Source organism: Oncorhynchus nerka, unplaced genomic scaffold (assembly GCF_034236695.1).
Source record: "Oncorhynchus nerka isolate Pitt River unplaced genomic scaffold, Oner_Uvic_2.0 unplaced_scaffold_1282, whole genome shotgun sequence".
NCBI lineage: Eukaryota > Metazoa > Chordata > Actinopteri > Salmoniformes > Salmonidae > Oncorhynchus > Oncorhynchus nerka.
The window spans coordinates 72,605-97,524 of record NW_027040062.1 but is presented as its reverse complement, the minus strand read 5'-3'; the positions used below and the strand labels follow the sequence as shown (position 1 = coordinate 97,524).

At 43.7% G+C, this 24,920-nt stretch overlaps 1 protein-coding gene across 1 annotated transcript; it reads left to right on the top strand.

The window, feature by feature from the left end:
• Nucleotides 1-3,280: 3,280 nt before the first annotated feature.
• Nucleotides 3,281-6,076, top strand: LOC115127563 (neoverrucotoxin subunit beta-like). Its single transcript, XM_065015775.1, has 3 exons — nucleotides 3,281-3,466; nucleotides 3,704-3,750; nucleotides 4,134-6,076. Exons 2-3 carry the CDS (start codon nucleotides 3,729-3,731, stop codon nucleotides 4,559-4,561), a joined length of 450 nt encoding a protein of 149 aa, XP_064871847.1. The 5' UTR covers nucleotides 3,281-3,466; nucleotides 3,704-3,728; the 3' UTR covers nucleotides 4,562-6,076.
• The last annotated feature ends 18,844 nt before the right edge of the window (nucleotides 6,077-24,920 follow it).

The window sequence follows — 24,920 nt, the reverse complement described above, 5'->3', positions numbered from 1 at the left end:
TCCGTTTTGTCACCAAAGCCCCATACACTACCCACCACTGCGACCTGTACGCTCTCGTTGGCTGGCCCTCGCTTCATACTCGTCGCCAAACCCACTGGCTAAAGGTTATCTACAAGTCTCTGCTAGGTAAAACCCCTGCCTTATCTCAGCTCGCTGGTCACCATAGCAGCATATAACTCGTAGCACGCGCTCCAGCAGGTATATCTCACTGGTCACCCCCAAAGCCAATTCCTCATTTGGTCGCCTTTCCTTCCAGTTCTCTGCTGCCACTGACTGGAACGAACTACAAAAATCACTGAAGCTGGAGACTCATAGCTCCCTCATTAGTTTTAAGCACCAGCTGTCAGAGCAGCTCACAGATCACTGCACCTGTTCATAGCCCATCTCTCTACATCCCATCTATCTACCTACCTCTTCCCCATACTTTATTTATTTATTTTGCTCCTTTTGCACCACAGTATCTCTACCTGCACATCCATCTTCTGCACATCTACCATTCCAGTGTTTAATTGCTATAATGTAATTACTTCGCCACCATGGCCTATTTATTGCCTTAACTCCCTTATCTTACCTCATTTGCATATAGACGTTTTTTATTTTTGTTCTACTGTGTTATTGACTGTATATTTTGTTTATTCCATGTGTAACTCTGTGTTGTTGTATGTGTCGAACTGCTTTGCTTTATCTTGGCCAGGTCGCAGTTGCAAATGAGAACTTGTTCTCAACTAGCCTACCTGGTTAAATAAAGGTGTTCTCAACTAGCCTACCTGGTTAAATAAAGGTGTTCTCAACTAGCCTACCTGGTTAAATAAAGGTGTTCTCAACTAGCCTACCTGGTTAAATAAAGGTGTTCTCAACTAGCCTACCTGGTTAAATAAAGGTGTTCTCAACTAGCCTACCTAGTTAAATAAAGGTGTTCTCAACTAGCCTACCTGGTTAAATAAAGGTGTTCTCAACTAGCCTACCTGGTTAAATAAAGGTGTTCTCAACTAGCCTACCTAGTTAAATAAAGGTGTTCTCAACTAGCCTACCTGGTTAAATAAAGGTGTTCTCAACTAGCCTACCTGGTTAAATAAAGGTGTTCTCAACTAGCCTACCTGGTTAAATAAAGGTGTTCTCAACTAGCCTACCTGGTTAAATAAAGGTGTTCTCAACTAGCCTACCTGGTTAAATAAAGGTGTTCTCAACTAGCCTACCTGGTTAAATAAAGGTGTTCTCAACTAGCCTACCTGGTTAAATAAAGGTGTTCTCAACTAGCCTACCTGGTTAAATAAAGGTGTTCTCAACTAGCCTACCTGGTTAAATAAAGGTGTTATCAACTAGCCTACCTGGTTAAATAAAGGTGTTCTCAACTAGCCTACCTGGTTAAATAAAGGTGTTCTCAACTAGCCTACCTGGTTAAATAAAGGTGTTCTCAACTAGCCTACCTGGTTAAATAAAGGTGTTCTCAACTAGCCTACCTGGTTAAATAAAGGTGTTCTCAACTAGCCTACCTGGTTAAATAAAGGTGTTCTCAACTAGCCTACCTGGTTAAATAAAGGTGTTCTCAACTAGCCTACCTGGTTAAATAAAGGTGTTCTCAACTAGCCTACCTGGTTAAATAAAGGTGTTCTCAACTAGCCTACCTGGTTAAATAAAGGTGAAATAAATCAAATAAATAAAAATTGAGATAGAATGTTTCATATTAGGTTACAGTACAGAATGTCACCTTTTATTTAAAGCTAGTCATACATATATATTTTACCGTTTAGTCTTAATTGTACAAACTAATTTAGTCAAAAGTTGAGTGTTTGGTCCCATATTCCATTCCTGCAGTGATTACATCACACTTGTGTGATTTACATCACAAGCTTGTGATTCTACTAACTTGTTGAATTCATTTGCAGTTTGTCTTGGTTGTGTTTGAGAAAGTTACAGAGACACAAAGATCAAACACCCTCTGTTATTGGTAATGGTGAGAGGTTAGTATGTTTTGTTGTAGCCTCTGTTATTGGTAATGGTGAGAGATAAGCATGTTTTGTTGTAGCCTCTGTTATTGGTAATGGTGAGAGGTTAGTATGTTTTGTTGTAGCCTCTGTTATTGGTAATAGTGAGAGGTTAGTATGTTTTGTTGTAGCCTCTGTTATTGGTAATGGTGAGAGGTTAGCATGTTTTGTTGTAGCCTCTGTTATTGGTAATGGTGAGAGGTTAGCATGTTTTGTTGTAGCCTCTGTTATTGGTACTGGTGAGAGGTTAGCATGTTTTGTTGTAGCCTCTGTTATTGGTAATGGGGAGAGGTTAGTATGTTTTATTGTAGCCTCTGTTATTGGTAATGGTGAGAGGTTAGCATGTTTTGTTGTAGCCTCTGTTATTGGTAATGGTGAGAGGTTAGTATGTTTGACTCCAGTCATCATCCACCATTTCAATATTGGCCAAAACAAACTGCACCAACGAGTTTAAGACCAAATATTCAACTTTTGCTTCAGCTTTTTTTTTTACATTTGTCAGAATGCTTATGACTTCTTCAAATACTTTTGACTAGATACATAAAGTGCCTTCATTTCAAAACGTGAAACAGTTTGTGTTAAAAGATTGTCAAATAAATGGTGAAATTATATATTGTCACCTCATATGAAACATTTGATCTGAAATCCAAAATGTTGGAGTATAGAGACACATTTAAAATGTTAGCTTCACTGTCAAAATAGATATGGTGTGGACTGTATACTCAATACAATCTAAATCTGATACCTCACTGTCTAAATAGATATGGTGTGGACTGTATACTCAATACAATCTAAATCTGATACCTCACTGTCTAAATAGATATGGTGTGGACTGTATACTCAATACAATCTAAATCTGATACCTCACTGTCAAAATAGATATGGTGTGGACTGTATACTCAATACAATCTAAATCTGATTCCTCACTGTCTAAATAGATATGGTGTGGACTGTATACTCAATACAATCTAAATCTGATACCTCACTGTCTAAATAGATATGGTGTGGACTGTATACTCAATACAATCTAAATCTGATTCCTCACTGTCTGTCTTTTGACTGATACTGCTTTTTAAACTGGTCTGGTCAGTCTACTCAAAGATTTGTACGATACATGTTTCTATCTACAGGCAATACTTTGATAATTTGTCATTTCTGATAATGATACATTGATTTATGTAGAAATGGCAGGTTTCAGGATGTATCTGATAATAATATGAAAATGTTGAAACAGTAAATATATTCTGCCACTATTTTCACCACCAAAGAATATCAGTGTGGTTTTAATATGATTTGACTCTTTGCAGGCTGTCACGCTGTCTAGTCACAGAGGAAGGCTGTGCTTCTCTGGTCTCAGCTCTGAGGTCAAACCCCTCACACCTGAGAGAGCTGGACCTGAGCTACAATCACCCAGGAGACTCAGGAGTCAGACTGCTCTCTGCTAGACGGGAGGATCCACACTGCAGACTGGAGAAACTCAAGTATGTAGAGGGTTTATGTCAATGTTCATATCAGACATGTTGGACTTATCTGGCTAGTTAAGACAAACATTCATACCACCACTTAGACAAAGTTATATCCTGACTGTGTGTGTGTGTGTGTGTGTGTGTGTGTGTGTGTGTGTGTGTGTGTGTGTGTGTGTGTGTCTGTGTCTGTGTGTGTGTGTGTGTGTGTGTGTATCCCTCAATGACTGTCTGTTCTTCTGCTTACCGCTACAGTGTGGAACATGGTGGAGAGTACACAATGAAACCTGGACTTAGAAAATGTGAGTGTTGACTGCTGTGAAGAATATGACTAAGAATAAGTCTTAATTCAAGTTAAATCCAAGTCAAAGACCACAATCATTACTTACTTGGTCATATTAAATATCAGCTGTAGTACTACAGAAGCAGAAATCAGGGACACCAAAGTTTACAAAGAGTTGATTTGACAATGTGTGTGTGTGTGTGTGTGTGAAATTAATGGGAATAAGTGTGTTTTATATTACCATACAGTATATCATATGATCATTCAACAAGTCTCAAGTTACCTTAACTTCTCCTTTTGATACCTAGAAACATCTACATTAAATTAATTAGTGAAAAGTGAGTTAACATTCTAATGTGAATGATGATGATTTCTAATATTGTGTCTGGTTTCATCCATCAGATGTCTGTGATCTCACACTGGACCTAAACACAGTATACAGACTCCTCTCTCTGTCTGAGGAGAACAGAAAGGTGACACTGAGGTCAGAGGAGCAGCCGTATCCTGATGACCCAGAGAGATTTGAGAACTATGAACAGGTGCTGTGTAGAGAGGGTCTGACTGGGCGCTGTTACTGGGAGGTAGAGTGGAGTGGGAGAAGGGTTGATATAGGAATGACATATAAAGGAATCAGCAGGAAAGGAAGGGTTAATGACTTTTGTCTTGGATACAATGACACGTCCTGGACTCTTTTCTGCTATGACAACAGTTACATTGCCATTCACAATAATAATCCCATTGCCATAGACGTCCCCCTCCAGCCCCCACAGAGTAGGAGTGTATCTGGACTGGCCAGCCGGCACTTTGTCCTTCTACAGAGTCTCCTCTGACACACTGACCCACCTGTACACATTCACCTCCACATTCACTGAGCCCTCTATCCAGGGTTTAGGGTTTGGTATGAAGACTCCTCAGTGTCCCTGTGTCAAACACAACATGATGTTTCACTCTAATCATGGTCATGTTTAGTAAGACACACTGGAGCAACAATGTAGAATATCTCTCTAGTGTGTTAACCTCTCTATCCAGGGTGTTTGGTATGAATATCTCTCTAGTGTGTTAACCTCTCTATCCAGGGTGTTTGGTATGAATATCTCTCTAGTGTGTTAACCTCTCTATCCAGGGTGTTTGGTATGAATATCTCTCTAGTGTGTTAACCTCTCTATCCAGGGTGTTTGGTATGAATATCTCTCTAGTGTGTTAACCTCTCTATCCAGGGTGTTTGGTATGAATATCTCTCTAGTGTGTTAACCTCTCTATCCAGGGTATGACTCCTCTTCAGTGTCCCTGTGTCAAACACAACATGATGATTCAATCTATTCTTTTGTGTTTATTTAACCTTTATTTAACTAGACAAGTCAGTTAAGAACAAATTCTTATTTTGCAATGACTTCCTTCCCCGGCCCAACCCTCCTCTAACCCAGATGATGCTGGGCCAAACCCTCCCCTAACCCAGATGATGCTGGGCCAAACCCTCCCCGAACCCAGACGATGCTGGGCCAATTGTGTTGCCTTTCCCGATCGTTATTGTTTCTGTTGAGATACAGCCTGGGAACGAACCAGGGTCTGTAGTGACACCTCTAACTCTGAGATGCTGTGCCTTAGACCGCTGCACCACTCAGGAGCACTTGGGTGTGTTACCTTTGACTTTACCAGTAATTTACTGATGTAATGGAACACTGATGTAATGGAACACTGATGTAATGGAACACTGATGTAATGGAACACTAAGTGGTCTGAAGGGGATGCTATGCTACATCTGTATGTTAAACCCTTTACTGGGAAGTTGTGTCTGAGTTTCATTAGTGGTCTGAAGGGGATGAGATGCCAACATATTTATCTCTCATACATCCCACTTATACTTGGAGCACAGTGTCGACCACAGGCCCTGGAGCAGTGTAGTGCCCTGCTCAACCACACTGTCATTGGTGTGTGTGTGGTGCAGGTAAGACATCTTTCTACTGATAATTAGTATTCCTCATCACTGTCTCTATTCCCCTGTGGCTCAGTTGGTAGAGCAAGGGGTTAGCAACATCAGGGTTGTGGGTTTGACTCCCACAGGGGACAAGTACTAAAATGTATCACTAACTACTGTGAGTTGTGCTGATAAGAGCTTATGATGAATGACTGGAATATATCATGTATTTACTTCCTGTTTATTTCCATGGTAACAGAATGTATCTCTCGATGTAGCCATAGTTTTCTTTATTTCCATGGTAACAAAATGTATCTCTCTTGATGTAGCCATTGTATTTTTGTTTTTTCCATGGTAACAGAATGTACAGTTGGAATCTGAAGTTTACATACACTTAGGTTGGAGTCATTAAAACTTGTTTTTCAACCCACTCCACAAATTTCTTGTTACCAAACTATAGATTTGGCAAGTCAGTTAGGACATTTACTTTGTGCATGAAACACTTAATTTTTCCAACAATTGTTTACTGACAGATTATTTCACTTATAATTCACTGTATGACAATTCCAGTGGGTCAGAAGTTTACATACACTAAGTTGACTGTGCCTTTAAACAGCTTGGAAAATTCCAGAAAATTATGTCATGGCTTTAGAAGCTTCTGATATGCTAGATGACATCATTTGAGTCAATTGGAGGTGTACCTGTGGATGTATTTCAAGGCCTACCTTCAAACTCAGTGCCTCTTTGCTTGACATCATGGGAAAATCAATAGAAATCAGCCAAGACCTCAGAAAAAAAATGGAGACCTCCACCAGTCTGGTTCATCCTTGGGAACAATTTCCAAACACCTGAAGATACCAAGTTCATCTGTTCAAGCAATAGTACGGAAGTATAAACACCATGGGACCATGCAGCCGTCATACCGCTCAGGAAGGAGACACTTTCTGCCTCCTAGAGATGAACGTACTTTGTTGCGAAAAGTGCAAATCAATCCCAGAACAACAGCAAAGGACCTTGTGAAGATTCTGGAGGAAACCGGTACAAAAGTATCTATATCCACAGTAAAATTAGTCCTATATCGACATAACCTGAAAGGCCTCTCAGCAAGGAAAAAGCTACTGCTCCAAAACCTCCATAAAAAAGCCAGACTACGGTTTGCAATTGCACATGGGGACAAAGATCGTACTTTTTGGAGATATGTCCTCTGGCCTGATGAAACAAAAATAGAACTGTTTGGCCATAACGACCATCGTTATGTTTGGATGAAAAAGTGGGAAGCTTGCAAGCCGAAGAACACCATCCCAACCATGAAGCACGGGAGTGGCAGCATCATGCTGTGGGGGTACTTTGCTGCAGGAGGGACTGGTGCACTTCACAAAATAGATTGCATCATGAGAATGGAAATTTTGTGGATATATTGAAGCAACATCTCAAGAATTCAGTCAGGAACTTAAAGCTTGGTCGCAAATGGGTCTTCCAAATGGACAATGACCCCAAGCATACTTCCAAAGTTGATGGAAAATGGCTTAAGGACAACAAAGTCAAGGTATTGGAGTTGCCATCACAAAGCCCTGACCTCAATCCTATAGAAAATTGTGTGCAGAACTGAAAAAGCGTGTGGAATGGGCCAAAATTCACCCAACTTATTGTGGGAAGCTTGTGGAAGGCTACCTGAAACGTTTGACCCAAGTTAAACAGTGTAAAGGCAATGCTACCAAATACTAATTGAGTGTATGTAAACTTCTGACCCATTGGGAATGTGATGAAAGAAATAATATCTGAATAAATCATTCTCTCTACTATTATTCTGACATTTCACATTCTTACAATAAAGTGGTGATCCTAAGTGACCTAAGACAGGGAATTTGTTACTAGGATTAAATGTTAGAATTAAAAAAAAAAAAAACTGAGTTCAAATGTATTTGGCTAAGGTGTACTCTAACCCAGGGTCTTTAACTATACCCCTCTAACCCAGGGTCTTTAACTATACCCCTCTAACCCAGGGACTTCAACTATACCCCTCTATAACCCAGGGTCTTTAACTATACCCCTCTAACCCATGGTCTTTAACTATACCCCATCTAACCCAGGGTCTTTAACTATACCCCCTCTAACCCATGGTCTTTAACTATACCCCTCTAACCCAGGGTCTTTAACTATACCCCCTCTAACCCATGGTCTTTAACTATACCCCCTCTAACCCAGGGTCTTTAACTATACCCCCTCTAACCCAGGGTCTTTAACTATACCCCCTCTAACCCAGGGTCTTTAACCATACCCCCTCTAACCCAGGGTCTTTAACTATACCCCATCTAACCCAGGGTCTTTAACTATACCCCCTCTAACCCAGGGTCTTTAACTATACCCCTCTATAACCCAGGGTCTTTAACTATACCCCTCTAACCCAGGATCTTTAACTATACCCCCTCTAACCCAGGGTCTTTAACTATACCCCCTCTAACCCAGGGTCTTTAACTATACCCCCTCTAACCCATGGTCTTTAACTATACCCCTCTAACCCAGGGTCTTTAACTATACCCCCTCTAACACAGGGCCTTTAACTATACCCCTCTAACCCAGGGTCTTTAACTATACCCCCTCTAACCCAGGGTCTTTAACTATACCCCCTCTAACCCAGGGTCTTTAACCATACCCCTCTAACCCAGGGTCTTTAACTATACCCCATCTAACCCAGGGTCTTTAACTATACCCCTCTAACCCAGGGTCTTTAACTATACCCCCTCTATAACCCAGGGTCTTTAACTATACCCCTCTAACCCAGGATCTTTAACTATACCCCCTCTAACCCAGGGTCTTTAACTATACCCCTCTAACCCAGGGTCTTTAACTATACCCCCTCTAACCCAGGGTCTTTAACCATACCCCCTCTAACCCAGGGTCTTTAACTATACCCCATCTAACCCAGGGTCTTCAACTATACCCCCTCTATAACCCAGGGTCTTTAACTATACCCCCTCTAACCCATGGTCTTTAACTATACCCCATCTAACCCAGGGTCTTTAACTATACCCCCTCTAACCCATGGTCTTTAACTATACCCCTCTAACCCAGGGTCTTTAACTATACCCCTCTAACCCAGGGTCTTTAACTATACCCCATCTAACCCAGGGTCTTTAACTATACCCCCTCTAACCCAGGGTCTTTAACTATACCCCCTCTATAACCCAGGGTCTTTAACTATACCCCTCTAACCCAGGATCTTTAACTATACCCCCTCTAACCCAGGGTCTTTAACTATACCCCCTAACCCAGGGTCTTTAACTATACCCCCTCTAACCCAGGGTCTTTAACTATACCCCTCTAACCCAGGTTCTTTAACTATACCCCCTCTAACACAGGGCCTTTAACTATACCCCCTCTAACCCAGGGTCTTTAACTATACCCCCTCTAACCCAGGGTCTTTAACTATACCCCCTCTAACGCAGGGTATTTAACTATACCCCATCTAACCCAGGGTCTTTAACTATACCCCTCTAACCCAGGGTCTTTAACTATACCCCTCTAACCCAGGGTATTTAACTATACCCCATCTAACCCAGGGTCTTTAACTATACCCCTCTAACCCAGGGTCTTTAACTATACCCCCTCTAACCCAGGGTCTTTAACTATACCCCCTCTAACCCAGGGTCTTTAACTATACCCTCTAACCCAGTGTCTTTAACTATACCCCCTCTAACCCAGGGTCTTTAACATACCCCTCTAACCCAGGGTCTTTAACTATACCCCATCTAACCCAGGGTCTTTAACTATACCCCTCTATAACCCAGGGTCTTTAACTATACCCCCTCTAACCCATGGTCTTTAACTATACCCCATCTAACCCAGGGTCTTTAACTATACCCCCTCTAACCCATGGTCTTTAACTATACCCCCTCTAACCCAGGGTCTTTAACTATACCCCTCTAACCCAGGGTCTTTAACTATACCCCATCTAACCCAGGGTCTTTAACTATACCCCCTCTAACCCAGGGTCTTTAACTATACCCCTCTATAACCCAGGGTCTTTAACTATACCCCTCTAACCCAGGATCTTTAACTATACCCCTCTAACCCAGGGTCTTTAACTATACCCCCTCTAACCCAGGGTCTTTAACTATACCCCCTCTAACCCAGGGTCTTTAACTATACCCCTCTAACCCAGGTTCTTTAACTATACCCCTCTAACACAGGGCCTTTAACTATACCCCCTCTAACCCAGGGTCTTTAACTATACCCCTCTAACCCAGGGTCTTTAACTATACCCCCTCTAACCCAGGGTATTTAACTATACCCCATCTAACCCAGGGTCTTTAACTATACCCCTCTAACCCAGGGTCTTTAACTATACCCCTCTAACCCAGGGTATTTAACTATACCCCATCTAACCCAGGGTCTTTAACTATACCCCCTCTAACCCAGGGTCTTTAACTATACCCCTCTAACCCAGGGTCTTTAACTATACCCCCTCTAACCCAGGGTCTTTAACTATACCGCCTCTAACCCAGTGTCTTTAACTATACCCCTCTAACCCAGGGCCTTTAACTATACCCCTCTAACCCAGGGTCTAACTATACCCCATCTAACCCAGGGCCTTTAACTATACCCCTCTAACCCAGGGCCTTTAACTATACCCCATCTAACCCAGGGCCTTTAACTATACCCCCTCTAACCCATGGTCTTTAACTATACCCCCTCTAACCCAGGGTCTTTAACTATACCCCTCTAACCCAGGGTATTTAACTATACCCCATCTAACCCAGGGTCTTTAACTATACCCCTCTAACCCAGGGTCTTTAACTATACCCCCTCTAACCCAGGGTATTTAACTATACCCCATCTAACCCAGGGTCTTTAACTATACCCCCTCTAACCCAGGGTCTTTAACTATACCCCTCTAACCCAGGGACTTCAACTATACCCCTCTATAACCCAGGGTCTTTAACTATACCCCCTCTAACCCATGGTCTTTAACTATACCCCATCTAACCCAGGGTCTTTAACTATACCCCCTCTAACCCATGGTCTTTAACTATACCCCTCTAACCCAGGGTCTTTAACTATACCCCCTCTAACCCATGGTCTTTAACTATACCCTCTAACCCAGGGTCTTTAACTATACCCCCTCTAACCCAGGGCCTTTAACTATACCCCTCTAACCCAGGGTCTTTAACTATACCCCATCTAACCCAGGGCCTTTAACTATACCCCCTCTAACCCATGGTCTTTAACTATACCCCTCTAACCCAGGGTCTTTAACTATACCCTCTAACCCAGGGTATTTAACTATACCCCATCTAACCCAGGGTCTTTAACTATACCCCCTCTAACCCAGGGTCTTTAACTATACCCCCTCTAACCCAGGGTATTTAACTATACCCCATCTAACCCAGGGTCTTTAACTATACCCCCTCTAACCCAGGGTCTTTAACTATACCCCTCTAACCCAGGGACTTCAACTATACCCCTCTAACCCAGGGTCTTTAACTATACCCCCTCTAACCCAGGGTCTTTAACTATACCCCTCTAACCCAGGGTCTTTAACTATACCCCCTCTAACCCAGGGTCTTTAACTATACCCCTCTAACCCAGGGTCTTTAACTATACCCCCTCTAACCCAGGGTCTTTAACTATACCCCCTCTAACCCAGGGTCTTTTAACCCCCTCTAACCCAGGGTCTTTAACTATACCCCTCTAACCCAGGGTCTTTAACTATACCCCCTCTAACCCAGGGTCTTTAACTATACCCCCTCTAACCCAGGTTCTTTAACTATACCCCCTCTAACACAGGGGTCTTTAACTATACCCCCCCTCTAACCCAGGGTCTTTAACTATACCCCCTCTAACCCAGGGTCTTTAACTATACCCCTCTAACCCAGGGTCTTTAACTATACCCCTCTAACCCAGGGTCTTTAACTATACCCCTCTAACCCAGGGTCTTTAACTATACCCCTCTAACCCAGGGTCTTTAACTATACCCCCTCTAACCCAGGTTCTTTAACTATACCCCTCTAACCCAGGGCCTTTAACTATACCCCCTCTAACCCAGGGTCTTTAACTATACCCCATCTAACCCAGGGTCTTTAACTATACCCCTCCCAGGTTCTTTAAACCCCCTCTAACACAGGGTCTTTAACTATACCCCTCTAACCCATGGTCTTTAACTATACCCCATCTAACCCAGGGTCTTTAACTATACCCCCTCTAACCCATGGTCTTTAACTATACCCCCTCTAACCCAGGGTCTTTAACTATACCCCTCTAACCCAGGGTCTTTAACTATACCCCTCTAACCCAGTGTCTTTAACTATACCCCTCTAACCCAGGGCCTTTAACTATACCCCCTCTAACCCAGGGTCTAACTATACCCCATCTAACCCAGGGCCTTTAACTATACCCCCTCTAACCCAGGGCCTTTAACTATACCCCTCTAACCCAGGGCCTTTAACTATACCCCCTCTAACCCATGGTCTTTAACTATACCCCCTCTAACCCAGGGTCTTTAACTATACCCCTCTAACCCAGGGTATTTAACTATACCCCATCTAACCCAGGGTCTTTAACTATACCCCTCTAACCCAGGGTCTTTAACTATACCCCTCTAACCCAGGGTATTTAACTATACCCCATCTAACCCAGGGTCTTTAACTATACCCCCTCTAACCCAGGGTCTTTAACTATACCCCTCTAACCCAGGGACTTCAACTATACCCCTCTATAACCCAGGGTCTTTAACTATACCCCCTCTAACCCATGGTCTTTAACTATACCCCATCTAACCCAGGGTCTTTAACTATACCCCTCTAACCCATGGTCTTTAACTATACCCCCTCTAACCCAGGGTCTTTAACTATACCCCTCTAACCCATGGTCTTTAACTATACCCCCTCTAACCCAGGGTCTTTAACTATACCCCCTCTAACCCATGGTCTTTAACTATACCCCCTCTAACCCAGGGTCTTTAACTATACCCCTCTAACCCAGGGTCTTTAACTATACCCCTCTAACCCAGGGTCTTTAACTATACCCCCTCTAACCCAGGGTCTTTAACTATACCCCATCTAACCCAGGGTCTTTAACTATACCCCCCTCTAACCCAGGGTCTTTAACTATACCCCTCTATAACCCAGGGTCTTTAACTATACCCCTCTAACCCAGGATCTTTAACTATACCCCTCTAACCCAGGGTCTTTAACTATACCCCTCTAACCCAGGGTCTTTAACTATACCCCTCTAACCCAGGGTCTTTAACTATACCCCCTCTAACCCAGGTTCTTTAACTATACCCCCTCTAATCCAGGTTCTTTAACTATACCCCTCTAACACAGGGCCTTTAACTATACCCCTCTAACCCATGGTCTTTAACTATACCCCATCTAACCCAGGGTCTTTAACTATACCCCTCTAACCCATGGTCTTTAACTATACCCCTCTAACCCAGGGTCTTTAACTATACCCCTCTAACCCATGGTCTTTAACTATACCCCCTCTAACCCAGGGTCTTTAACTATACCCCTCTAACCCAGGGTCTTTAACTATACCCCCTCTAACCCAGGGTCTTTAACTATACCCCCTCTAACCCAGGGTCTTTAACTATACCCCATCTAACCCAGGGTCTTTAACTATACCCCTCTAACCCAGGGTCTTTAACTATACCCCCTCTATAACCCAGGGTCTTTAACTATACCCCTCTAACCCAGGGATCTTTAACTATACCCCCTCTAACCCAGGGTCTTTAACTATACCCCCTCTAACCCAGGGTCTTTAACTATACCCCTCTATAACCCAGGGTCTTTAACTATACCCCTCTAACCCATGGTCTTTAACTATACCCCATCTAACCCAGGGTCTTTAACTATACCCCCTCTAACCCATGGTCTTTAACTATACCCCTCTAACCCAGGGTCTTTAACTATACCCCTCTAACCCATGGTCTTTAACTATACCCCCTCTAACCCAGGGTCTTTAACTATACCCCCTCTAACCCAGGGTCTTTAACTATACCCCCTCTAACCCAGTGTCTTTAACTATACCCCCTCTAACCCAGGGCCTTTAACTATACCCCTCTAACCCAGGGTCTTTAACTATACCCCATCTAACCCAGGGCCTTTAACTATACCCCCTCTAACCCAGGGCCTTTAACTATACCCCATCTAACCCAGGGCCTTTAACTATACCCCTCTAACCCATGGTCTTTAACTATACCCCTCTAACCCAGGGTCTTTAACTATACCCCTCTAACCCAGGGTATTTAACTATACCCCATCTAACCCAGGGTCTTTAACTATACCCCTCTAACCCAGGGTCTTTAACTATACCCTCTAACCCAGGGTATTTAACTATACCCCATCTAACCCAGGGTCTTTAACTATACCCCCTCTAACCCAGGGTCTTTAACTATACCCCTCTAACCCAGGGACTTCAACTATACCCCTCTATAACCCAGGGTCTTTAACTATACCCCCTCTAACCCATGGTCTTTAACTATACCCCATCTAACCCAGGGTCTTTAACTATACCCCCTCTAACCCATGGTCTTTAACTATACCCCCTCTAACCCAGGGTCTTTAACTATACCCCCTCTAACCCATGGTCTTTAACTATACCCCCTCTAACCCAGGGTCTTTAACTATACCCCCTCTAACCCAGGGTCTTTAACTATACCCCCTCTAACCCAGGGTCTTTAACTATACCCCCTCTAACCCAGGGTCTTTAACTATACCCCTCTATAACCCAGGGTCTTTAACTATACCCCTCTAACCCAGGATCTTTAACTATACCCCTCTAACCCAGGGTCTTTAACTATACCCCTCTAACCCAGGGTCTTTAACTATACCCCCTCTAACCCAGGGTCTTTAACTATACCCCTCTAACCCAGGGTCTTTAACTATACCCCTCTAACAGGTTCTTTAACTATACCCCTCTAACCAGGGCCTTTAACTATACTCTAACCCAGGGTCTTTAACTATACCCCTCTAACCCAGGGTCTTTAACTATACCCCTCTAACCAGGGTATTTAACTATACCCCTCTAACCCAGGGTCTTTAACTATACCCCCTCTAACCCAGGGTCTTTAACTATACCCCTCTAACCCAGGGTCTTTAACTATACCCCTCTAATCCAGGTTCTTTAACTATACCCCCTCTAACACAGGGCCTTTAACTATACCCCCTCTAACCCAGGGTCTTTAACTATACCCCTCTAACCCAGGGTCTTTAACTATACCCTCTAACCCAGGGTCTTTAACTATACCCCCTCTAATCCAGGTTCTTTAACTATACCCCTCTAACACAGGGCCTTTAACTATACCCCTCTAACCCATGGTCTTTAACTATACCCCATCTAACCCAGGGTCTTTAACTATACCCCCTCTAATCCAGGTTCTTTAACTATACCCCTCTAACACAGGGCCTTTAACTATACTATACCCCTCTAACCCAGGGTCTTTAACTATACCCCATCTAACCCAGGGTCTTTAACTATACCCCTCTAACCCATGGTCTTTAACTATACCCCTCTAACCAGGGTATTTAACTATACCCCTCTAACCCAGGGTCTTTAACTATACCCCTCTAACCCAGTGTCTTTAACTATACCCCTCTAACCCAGGGCCTTTAACTATACCCCCTCTAACCCAGGGTCTTTAATCTAACCCAGGGCCTTTAACTATACCCCTCTAACCCAGGGCCTTTAACTATACCCCATCTAACCCAGGGCCTTTAACTATACCCCTCTAACCCATGGTCTTTAACTATACCCCCTCTAACCCAGGGTCTTTAACTATACCCCCTCTAACCCAGGGTATTTAACTATACCCCATCTAACCCAGGGTCTTTAACTATACCCCCTCTAACCCAGGGTCTTTAACTATACCCCCTCTAACCCAGGGTATTTAACTATACCCCATCTAACCCAGGGTCTTTAACTATACCCCTCTAACCCAGGGTCTTTAACTATACCCCTCTAACCCAGGGACTTAACTATACCCCTCTATAACCCAGGGTCTTTAACTATACCCCTCTAACCCATGGTCTTTAACTATACCCCATCTAACCCAGGGTCTTTAACTATACCCCTCTAACCCATGGTCTTTAACTATACCCCTCTAACCCAGGGTCTTTAACTATACCCCTCTAACCCATGGTCTTTAACTATACCCCTCTAACCCAGGGTCTTTAACTATACCCCTCTAACCCAGGGTCTTTAACTATACCCCCTCTAACCCAGGGTCTTTAACTATACCCCCTCTAACCCAGGGTCTTTAACTATACCCCATCTAACCCAGGGTCTTTAACTATACCCCTCTAACCCAGGGTCTTTAACTATACCCTCTATAACCCAGGGTCTTTAACTATACCCCTCTAACCCAGGATCTTTAACTATACCCCTCTAACCCAGGGTCTTTAACTATACCCCTCTAACCCAGGGTCTTTAACTATACCCCTCTAACCCAGGGTCTTTAACTATACCCCCTCTAACCCAGGTTCTTTAACTATACCCCTCTAACACAGGGCCTTTAACTATACCCCTCTAACCCAGGGTCTTTAACTATACCCCCTCTAACCCAGGGTCTTTAACTATACCCCTCTAACGCAGGGTATTTAACTATACCCCTCTAACCCAGGGTCTTTAACTATACCCCTCTAACCCAGGGTCTTTAACTATACCCCCTCTAACCCAGGGTCTTTAACTATACCCCCTCTAACCCAGGGTCTTTAACTATACCCCCTCTAACGCAGGGTATTTAACTATACCCCCTCTAACCCAGGGTCTTTAACTATACCCCTCTAACCCAGGGTCTTTAACTATACCCCCTCTAACCCAGGGTCTTTAACTATACCCCCTCTAATCCAGGTTCTTTAACTATACCCCCTCTAACACAGGGCCTTTAACTATACCCCCTCTAACCCATGGTCTTTAACTATACCCCATCTAACCCAGGGTCTTTAACTATACCCCCTCTAATCCAGGTTCTTTAACTATACCCCCTCTAACACAGGGCCTTTAACTATACCCCCTCTAACCCATGGTCTTTAACTATACCCCATCTAACCCAGGGTCTTTAACTATACCCCCTCTAACCCATGGTCTTTAACTATACCCCCTCTAACGCAGGGTATTTAACTATACCCCCTCTAACCCAGGGTCTTTAACTATACCCCCTCTAACCCAGTGTCTTTAACTATACCCCCTCTAACCCAGGGCCTTTAACTATACCCCCTCTAACCCAGGGTCTAACTATACCCCATCTAACCCAGGGCCTTTAACTATACCCCCTCTAACCCAGGGCCTTTAACTATACCCCATCTAACCCAGGGCCTTTAACTATACCCCCTCTAACCCATGGTCTTTAACTATACCCCCTCTAACCCAGGGTCTTTAACTATACCCCCTCTAACCCAGGGTATTTAACTATACCCCATCTAACCCAGGGTCTTTAACTATACCCCCTCTAACCCAGGGTCTTTAACTATACCCCTCTAACCCAGGGTATTTAACTATACCCCATCTAACCCAGGGTCTTTAACTATACCCCCTCTAACCCAGGGTCTTTAACTATACCCCTCTAACCCAGGGACTTCAACTATACCCCCTCTATAACCCAGGGTCTTTAACTATACCCCTCTAACCCATGGTCTTTAACTATACCCCATCTAACCCAGGGTCTTTAACTATACCCCTCTAACCCATGGTCTTTAACTATACCCCCTCTAACCCAGGGTCTTTAACTATACCCCTCTAACCCATGGTCTTTAACTATACCCCCTCTAACCCAGGGTCTTTAACTATACCCCTCTAACCCAGGGTCTTTAACTATACCCCTCTAACCCAGGGTCTTTAACTATACCCCCTCTAACCCAGGGTCTTTAACTATACCCCATCTAACCCAGGGTCTTTAACTATACCCCTCTAACCCAGGGTCTTTAACTATACCCCCTCTATAACCCAGGGTCTTTAACTATACCCCTCTAACCCAGGATCTTTAACTATACCCCTCTAACCCAGGGTCTTTAACTATACCCCCTCTAACCCAGGGTCTTTAACTATACCCCCTCTAACCCAGGGTCTTTAACTATACCCCTCTAACCCAGGTTCTTTAACTATACCCCTCTAACACAGGGCCTTTAACTATACCCCTCTAACCCAGGGTCTTTAACTATACCCCTCTAACCCAGGGTCTTTAACTATACCCCCTCTAACGCAGGGTATTTAACTATACCCCCTCTAACCCAGGGTCTTTAACTATACCCCCTCTAACCCAGGGTCTTTAACTATACCCCCTCTAACCCAGGGTCTTTAACTATACCCCTCTAATCCAGGTTCTTTAACTATACCCCTCTAACACAGGGCCTTTAACTATACCCCTCTAACCCATGGTCTTTAACTATACCCCATCTAACCCAGGGTCTTTAACTATACCCCTCTAACCCATGGTCTTTAACTATACCCCCTCTAACCCAGGGTCTTTAACTATACCCCCTCTAACCCATGGTCTTTAACTATACCCCCTCTAACCCAGGGTCTTTAACTATACCCCTCTAACCCAGGGTCTTTAACTATACCCCTCTAACCCAGGGTCTTTAACTATACCCCCTCTAACCCAGGGTCTTTAACTATACCCCATCTAACCCAGGGTCTTTAACTATACCCCCTCTAACCCAGGGTCTTTAACTATACCCCTCTATAACCCAGGGTCTTTAACTATACCCCTCTAACCCAGGATCTTTAACTATACCCCCTCTAACCCAGGGTCTTTAACTATACCCCTCTAACCCAGGGTCTTTAACTATACCCCCTCTAACCCAGGGTCTTTAACTATACCCCCTCTAACCCAGGTTCTTTAACTATACCCCCTCTAACACAGGGCCTTTAACTATACCCCTCTAACCCAGGGTCTTTAACTATACCCCTCTAACCCAGGGTCTTTAACTATACCCCCTCTAACGCAGGGTATTTAACTATACCCCCTCTAACCCAGGGTCTTTAACTATACCCCTCTAACCCAGGGTCTTTAACTATACCCCTCTAACCCAGGGTCTTTAACTATACCCCTCTAACCCAGGTTCTTTAACTATACCCCTCTAACACAGGGCCTTTAACTATACCCCTCTAACCCAGGGTCTTTAACTATACCCCTCTAACCCAGGGTCTTTAACTATACCCTCTAACGCAGGGTATTTAACTATACCCCATCTAACCCAGGGTCTTTAACTATACCCCCTCTAACCCAGGGTCTTTAACTATACCCCTCTAACCCAGGGTATTTAACTATACCCCATCTAACCCAGGGTCTTTAACTATACCCCCTCTAACCCAGGGTCTTTAACTATACCCCTCTAACCCAGGGTCTTTAACTATACCCCTCTAACCCAGGGTCTTTAACTATACCCCCTCTAACCCAGGGTCTTTAACTATACCCCATCTAACCCAGGGTCTTTAACTATACCCCATCTAACCCAGGGTCTTTAACTATACCCCTCTAACCCAGGGTCTTTAACTATACCCCTCTAACCCAGGGTCTTTAACTATACCCCCTCTAACCCATGGTCTTTAACTATACCCCATCTAACCCAGGGTCTTTAACTATACCCCCTCTAACCCATGGTCTTTAACTATACCCCATCTAACCCAGGGTCTTTAACTATACCCCCTCTAACCCAGGGTATTTAACTATACCCCATCTAACCCAGGGTCTTTAACTATACCCCTCTAACCCAGGTTATTTAATAATAGCCATAGCTGAAGAAACAGGTAGCAGGTTAGGTGCTGCTCTAGTGAATGATTGGCTAGCAGAGCAGGATGCGCACACTCTGCATCAACCTGTGCGACAACAATTTCCTCGAAATATAGTTTTTTCTACTCACCCCTTGTCCCAGTTTCAGGCCGATCTATGTGTCATGCAGGCCCTTGCAGATAAAAATGATGGTAATCGCTACATGCTAACGGTTATAGACATTTTCTCTAAAATAGCATTTGTACGGGTCTTATTTTTTAAGAGTGGGGCAGAGGTGACCCTGGACTTTGTCTCTATCTTGGAGGAAGGAGGAGCCCAAGAAAGTGGTGCAGAGGTGACCCTGGCCTTTGTCTCTATCTTGGAGGAAGGAGGAGCACCCAAGAAAGTGGTGCAGAGGTGACCCTGGCCTTTGTCTCTATCTTGGAGGAAGGAGGAGCACCCAAGAAAGTGCGGACTGATGGCGATAAATACGTTTTTAATAATACTTTTCAGAAACTCATGAAGAAGCATCGGACATTTTGATACTGGCTTAGAGTTGAAATCTTCAGTGGTTGAACAGGACTCAGAACAGCTTTAACAGGACTTTAACAGAACGGCTTTAACAGAACAGCTTTAACAGGATTTTAAAGGAGAGGATGTGGAAATACTTTACAGTTCACAACACCCATAGAGATGTGGATATAGTTATAGATTCAGTAAAGGGTTATAACTACACCCATAGATATGTGGATATAGTTATATATTCAGTAAAGGGTTATAACTACACCCATAGATATGTGGATATAGTTATAGATTCAGTAAATGGTTATAACTACACCCATAGATAAGTGTATATAGTTATAGATTCAGTAAAGGGTTATAACTACACCCATAGATAAGTGTATATAGTTATATATTCAGTAAAGGGTTATAACTACACCCATAGATATGTGTTTATAGTTATAGATTCAGTAAAGGGTTATAACTACAACCATATATATACATAAAAAAGAGACCTCTGGTTATAAGGAGTAGGCCTGCCCTTAATAAGAGACCTCTGGGTATAAGGAGTAGACTTACCCTTAATAAGAGACCTCTGGGTATAAGGAGTAGGCCAGCCCTTAAAAAGAGACCTCTGGGTATAAGGAGTAGACTTACCCTTAATAAGAGACCTCTGGGTATAAGGAGTAGGCCAGCCCTTAAAAAGAGACCTCTGGGTATAAGGAGTAGACTTACCCTTTATAAAGAGACCTCTGGGTATAAGGAGTAGGCCAGCCCTTATAAAGAGACCTCTGGGTATAAGGAGTAGGCCAGCCCTTAAAAAGAGACCTCTGGGTATAAGGAGTAGGCCTGCCCTTAATAAGAGACCTCTGGGTATAAGGAGTAGGCCAGCCCTTATAAAGAGACCTCTGGATATAAGGAGTAGGCCCGCCCTTAATAAGAGACCTCTGGGTATAAGGAGTAGGCCAGGCTTTATAAAGAGACCTCTGGATATAAGGAGTAGGCTTTACCCTTAATAAGAGACCTCTGGGTATAAGGAGTAGGCCAGCCCTTAATAAGAGACCTCTGGATATAAGGAGTAGCCCCCCCCCCTTAATAAGAGACCTCTGGGTATAAGGAGTAGCCCCTTAATAAGAGACCTCTGGGTATAAGCAGTAGGCTTTACCCTTATAAAGAAACCTCTGGGTATAAGGAGTAGGCCAGGCCTTATAAAGAGACCTCTGGGTATAAGGAGTAGGTCAGCCCTTAAAAAGAGACCTCTGGGTATAAGGAGTAGGCTTTACCCTTATAAAGAGACCTCTGGTTATAAGGAGTAGGCCAGCCCTTAATAAGAGACCTCTGGATATAAGGAGTAGGCTTTACCCTTAATAAGAGACCTCTGGGTATAAGGAGTAGGCTTTACCCTTAATAAGAGACCTCTGGATATAAGGAGTAGGCTTACCCTTAATAAGAGACCTCTGGATATAAGGAGTAGGCTTTACCCTTAATAAGAGACCTCTGGGTATAAGGAGTAGGCCAGCCCTTTATAAAGAGACCTCTGGATATAAGGAGTAGGCTTTACCCTTAATAAGAGACCTCTGGGTATAAGGAGTAGGCCAGCCCTTAATAAGAGACCTCTGGGTATAAGGAGTAGGCTTTACCCTTAATAAGAGACCTCTGGGTATAAGGAGTAGGCTTTACCCTTATAAAGAGACCTCTGGGTATAAGGAGTAGGCTTTACCCTTAATAAGAGACCTCTGGTATAAGGAGTAGGCCAGCCCTTAATAAGAGACCTCTGGGTATAAGGAGTAGCCCCCCCCCTTAATAAGAGACCTCTGGGTATAAGGAGTAGGCCCCCCTTAATAACAGACCTCTGGGTATAAGGAGTAGACCAGCCCTTAATAAGAGACCTCTGGGTATAAGGAGTAGGCCCCCTTAATAAGAGACCTCTGGGTATAAGGAGTAGGCCAGCCCTTAATAAGAGACCTCTGGGTATAAGGAGTAGGCTTTACCCTTATAAAGAGACCTCTGGGTATAAGGAGTAGGCCAGCCCTTAATAACAGACCTCTGGGTATAAGGAGTAGACCAGCCCTTATAAAGAGACCTCTGGGTATAAGGAGTAGGCCAGGCCTTATAATGCGACCTCTGGGTATAAGGAGTAGGCCCCCCCCCCTTAATAAGAGACCTCTGGGTATAAGGAGTAGGCCAGCCCTTAATAAGAGACCTCTGGGTATAAGGAGTAGGCTTTACCCTTATAAAGAGACCTCTGGGTATAAGGAGTAGGCCAGCCCTTAATAACAGACCTCTGGGTATAAGGAGTAGACCAGCCCTTATAAAGAGACCTCTGGGTATAAGGAGTAGGCCAGGCCTTATAATGCGACCTCTGGGTATAAGGAGTAGGCCAGCCCTTATAAAGAGACCTCTGGGTATAAGGAGTAGGCCAGCCCTTATAAAGAGACCTCTGGGTATAAGGAGTAGGCCAGCCCTTATAAAGAAACCTCTGGGTATAAGGAGTAGGCCAGGCCTTATAAAGAGACCTCTGGGTATAAGGAGTAGGCCAGCCCTTATAAAGAAACCTCTGGGTATAAGGAGTAGGCCAGGCCTTATAATGCGACCTCTGGGTATAAGGAGTAGGCCAGCCCTTATAAAGAGACCTCTGGGTATAAGGAGTAGGTCAGCCCTTAAAAAGAGACCTCTGGGTATAAGGAGTAGGCCAGCCCTTATAAAGAGACCTCTGGGTATAAGGAGTAGGCCCGCCCTTATAAAGAGACCTCTGGGTATAAGAAGTAGGCCAGGCTTTATAAAGAGACCTCTGGGTATAAGGAGTAGACTTACCCTTAACAACAGACCTCTGGGTATAAGGAGTAGGCTTTACCCTTAATAAGAGACCTCTGGATATAAGGAGTAGGCTTTACCCTTAATAAGAGACCTCTGGATATAAGGAGTAGGCTTACCCTTAATAAGAGACCTCTGGATATAAGGAGTAGGCTTTACCCTTAATAAGAGACCTCTGGGTATAAGGAGTAGGCCAGCCCTTTATAAAGAGACCTCTGGATATAAGGAGTAGGCTTTACCCTTAATAAGAGACCTCTGGGTATAAGGAGTAGGCCAGCCCTTAATAAGAGACCTCTGGGTATAAGGAGTAGACCAGCCCTTATAAAGAGACCTCTGGGTATAAGGAGTAGGCTTACCCTTAATAACAGACCTCTGGGTATAAGGAGTAGGCCAGCCCTTAATAACAGACCTCTGGGTATAAGGAGTAGGCCAGCCCTTATAAAGAGACCTCTGGGTATAAGGAGTAGGCTTTACCCTTAATAAGAGACCTCTGTGTATAAGGAGTAGGCTTTACCCTTAATAACAGACCTCTGGATATAAGGAGTAGACTTTACCCTCAAGTAACCTCAGGCTGGAAATGTGTTTCTGTACACCTTTAGCTTGTACAGTTAGTAGGATTGTTTTTACTCTGATTCAGTCTAGGAAGTGACTGCCTGAAGACAAGTCTTAGTGGATTATTATTATTAAAATATTAAGGAGTAGTGATCAAAACATGAATAAACAAGAGCTACAAACGTCTCATGAGCCTCTTGATCAGAAAACGATTTAGTGGAGTTTGGGCTTGTGATGAACTAGCTATTGAGAAATGGAAGGAGAGACCGGCCATGTTTACTGTCTATACCCATCCTGAACACATGTCTGGTGATGAACTACCTATTGAGAAATGGAAGGAGAGACCGGCCATGTTTACTGTCTATACCCATCCTGAACACATGTCTGGTGATGAACTACCTATTGAGAAATGGAAGGAGAGACCGGCCATGTTTATTGTCAATACCCATCCTGAACACATGTCTGGTGATGAACTACCTATTGAGAAATGGAAGGAGAGACCGGCCATGTTTATTGTCTATACCCATCCTGAACACATGTCTGGTGATGAACTACCTATTGAGAAATGGAAGGAGAGACCGGCCATGTTTATTGTCTATACCCATCCTGAACACATGTCTGGTGATGAACTACCTATTGAGAAATGGAAGGAGAGACCGGCCATGTTTACTGTCTATATCCATCCTGAACACATGTCTGGTGATGAACTACCTATTGAGAAATGGAAGGAGAGACCGGCCATGTTTACTGTCTATACCCATCCTGAACACATGTCTGGTGATGAACTACCTATTGAGAAATGGAAGGAGAGACCGCCATGTTTATTGTCAATACCCATCCTGAACACATGTCTGGTGATGAACTACCTATTGAGAAATGGAAGGAGAGACCGGCCATGTTTATTGTCTATACCCATCCTGAACACATGTCTGGTGATGAACTACCTATTGAGAAATGGAAGGAGAGACCGGCCATGTTTACTGTCTATACCCATCCTGAACACATGTCTGGTGATGAACTACCTATTGAGAAATGGAAGGAGAGACCGCCATGTTTACTGTCTATATCCATCCTGAACACATGTCTGGTGATGAACTACCTATTGAGAAATGGAAGGAGAGACCGCCATGTTTACTGTCTATACCCATCCTGAACACATGTCTGGTGATGAACTACCTATTGAGAAATGGAAGGAGAGACCGGCCATGTTTACTGTCAATACCCATCCTGAACACATGTCTGGTGATGAACTACCTATTGAGAAATGGAAGGAGAGACCGGCCATGTTTATTGTCTATACCCATCCTGAACACATGTCTGGTGATGAACTACCTATTGAGAAATGGAAGGAGAGACCGGCCATGTTTACTGTCAATACCCATCCTGAACACATGTCTGGTGATGAACTACCTATTGAGAAATGGAAGGAGAGACCGGCCATGTTTACTGTCTATATCCATCCTGAACACATGTCTGGTGATGAACTACCTATTGAGAAATGGAAGGAGAGACCGGCCATGTTTACTGTCTATAACCATCCTGAACACATGTCTGGTGATGAACTACCTATTGAGAAATGGAAGGAGAGACCGGCCATGTTTACTGTCAATACCCATCCTGAACACATGTCTGGTGATGAACTACCTATTGAGAAATGGAAGGAGAGACCGGCCATGTTTACTGTCTATACCCATCC

Bases quoted from the DNA above. Each gene is read 5' to 3' on its own strand.
- LOC115127563 (XM_065015775.1), top strand. From the start codon at position 3,729: ATGAAACCTGGACTTAGAAAAT. The intron at 3,751-4,133 runs GTGAGTGTTGAC...TTCATCCATCAG, and splicing joins GAAACCTGGACTTAGAAAAT to ATGTCTGTGATCTCACACTG.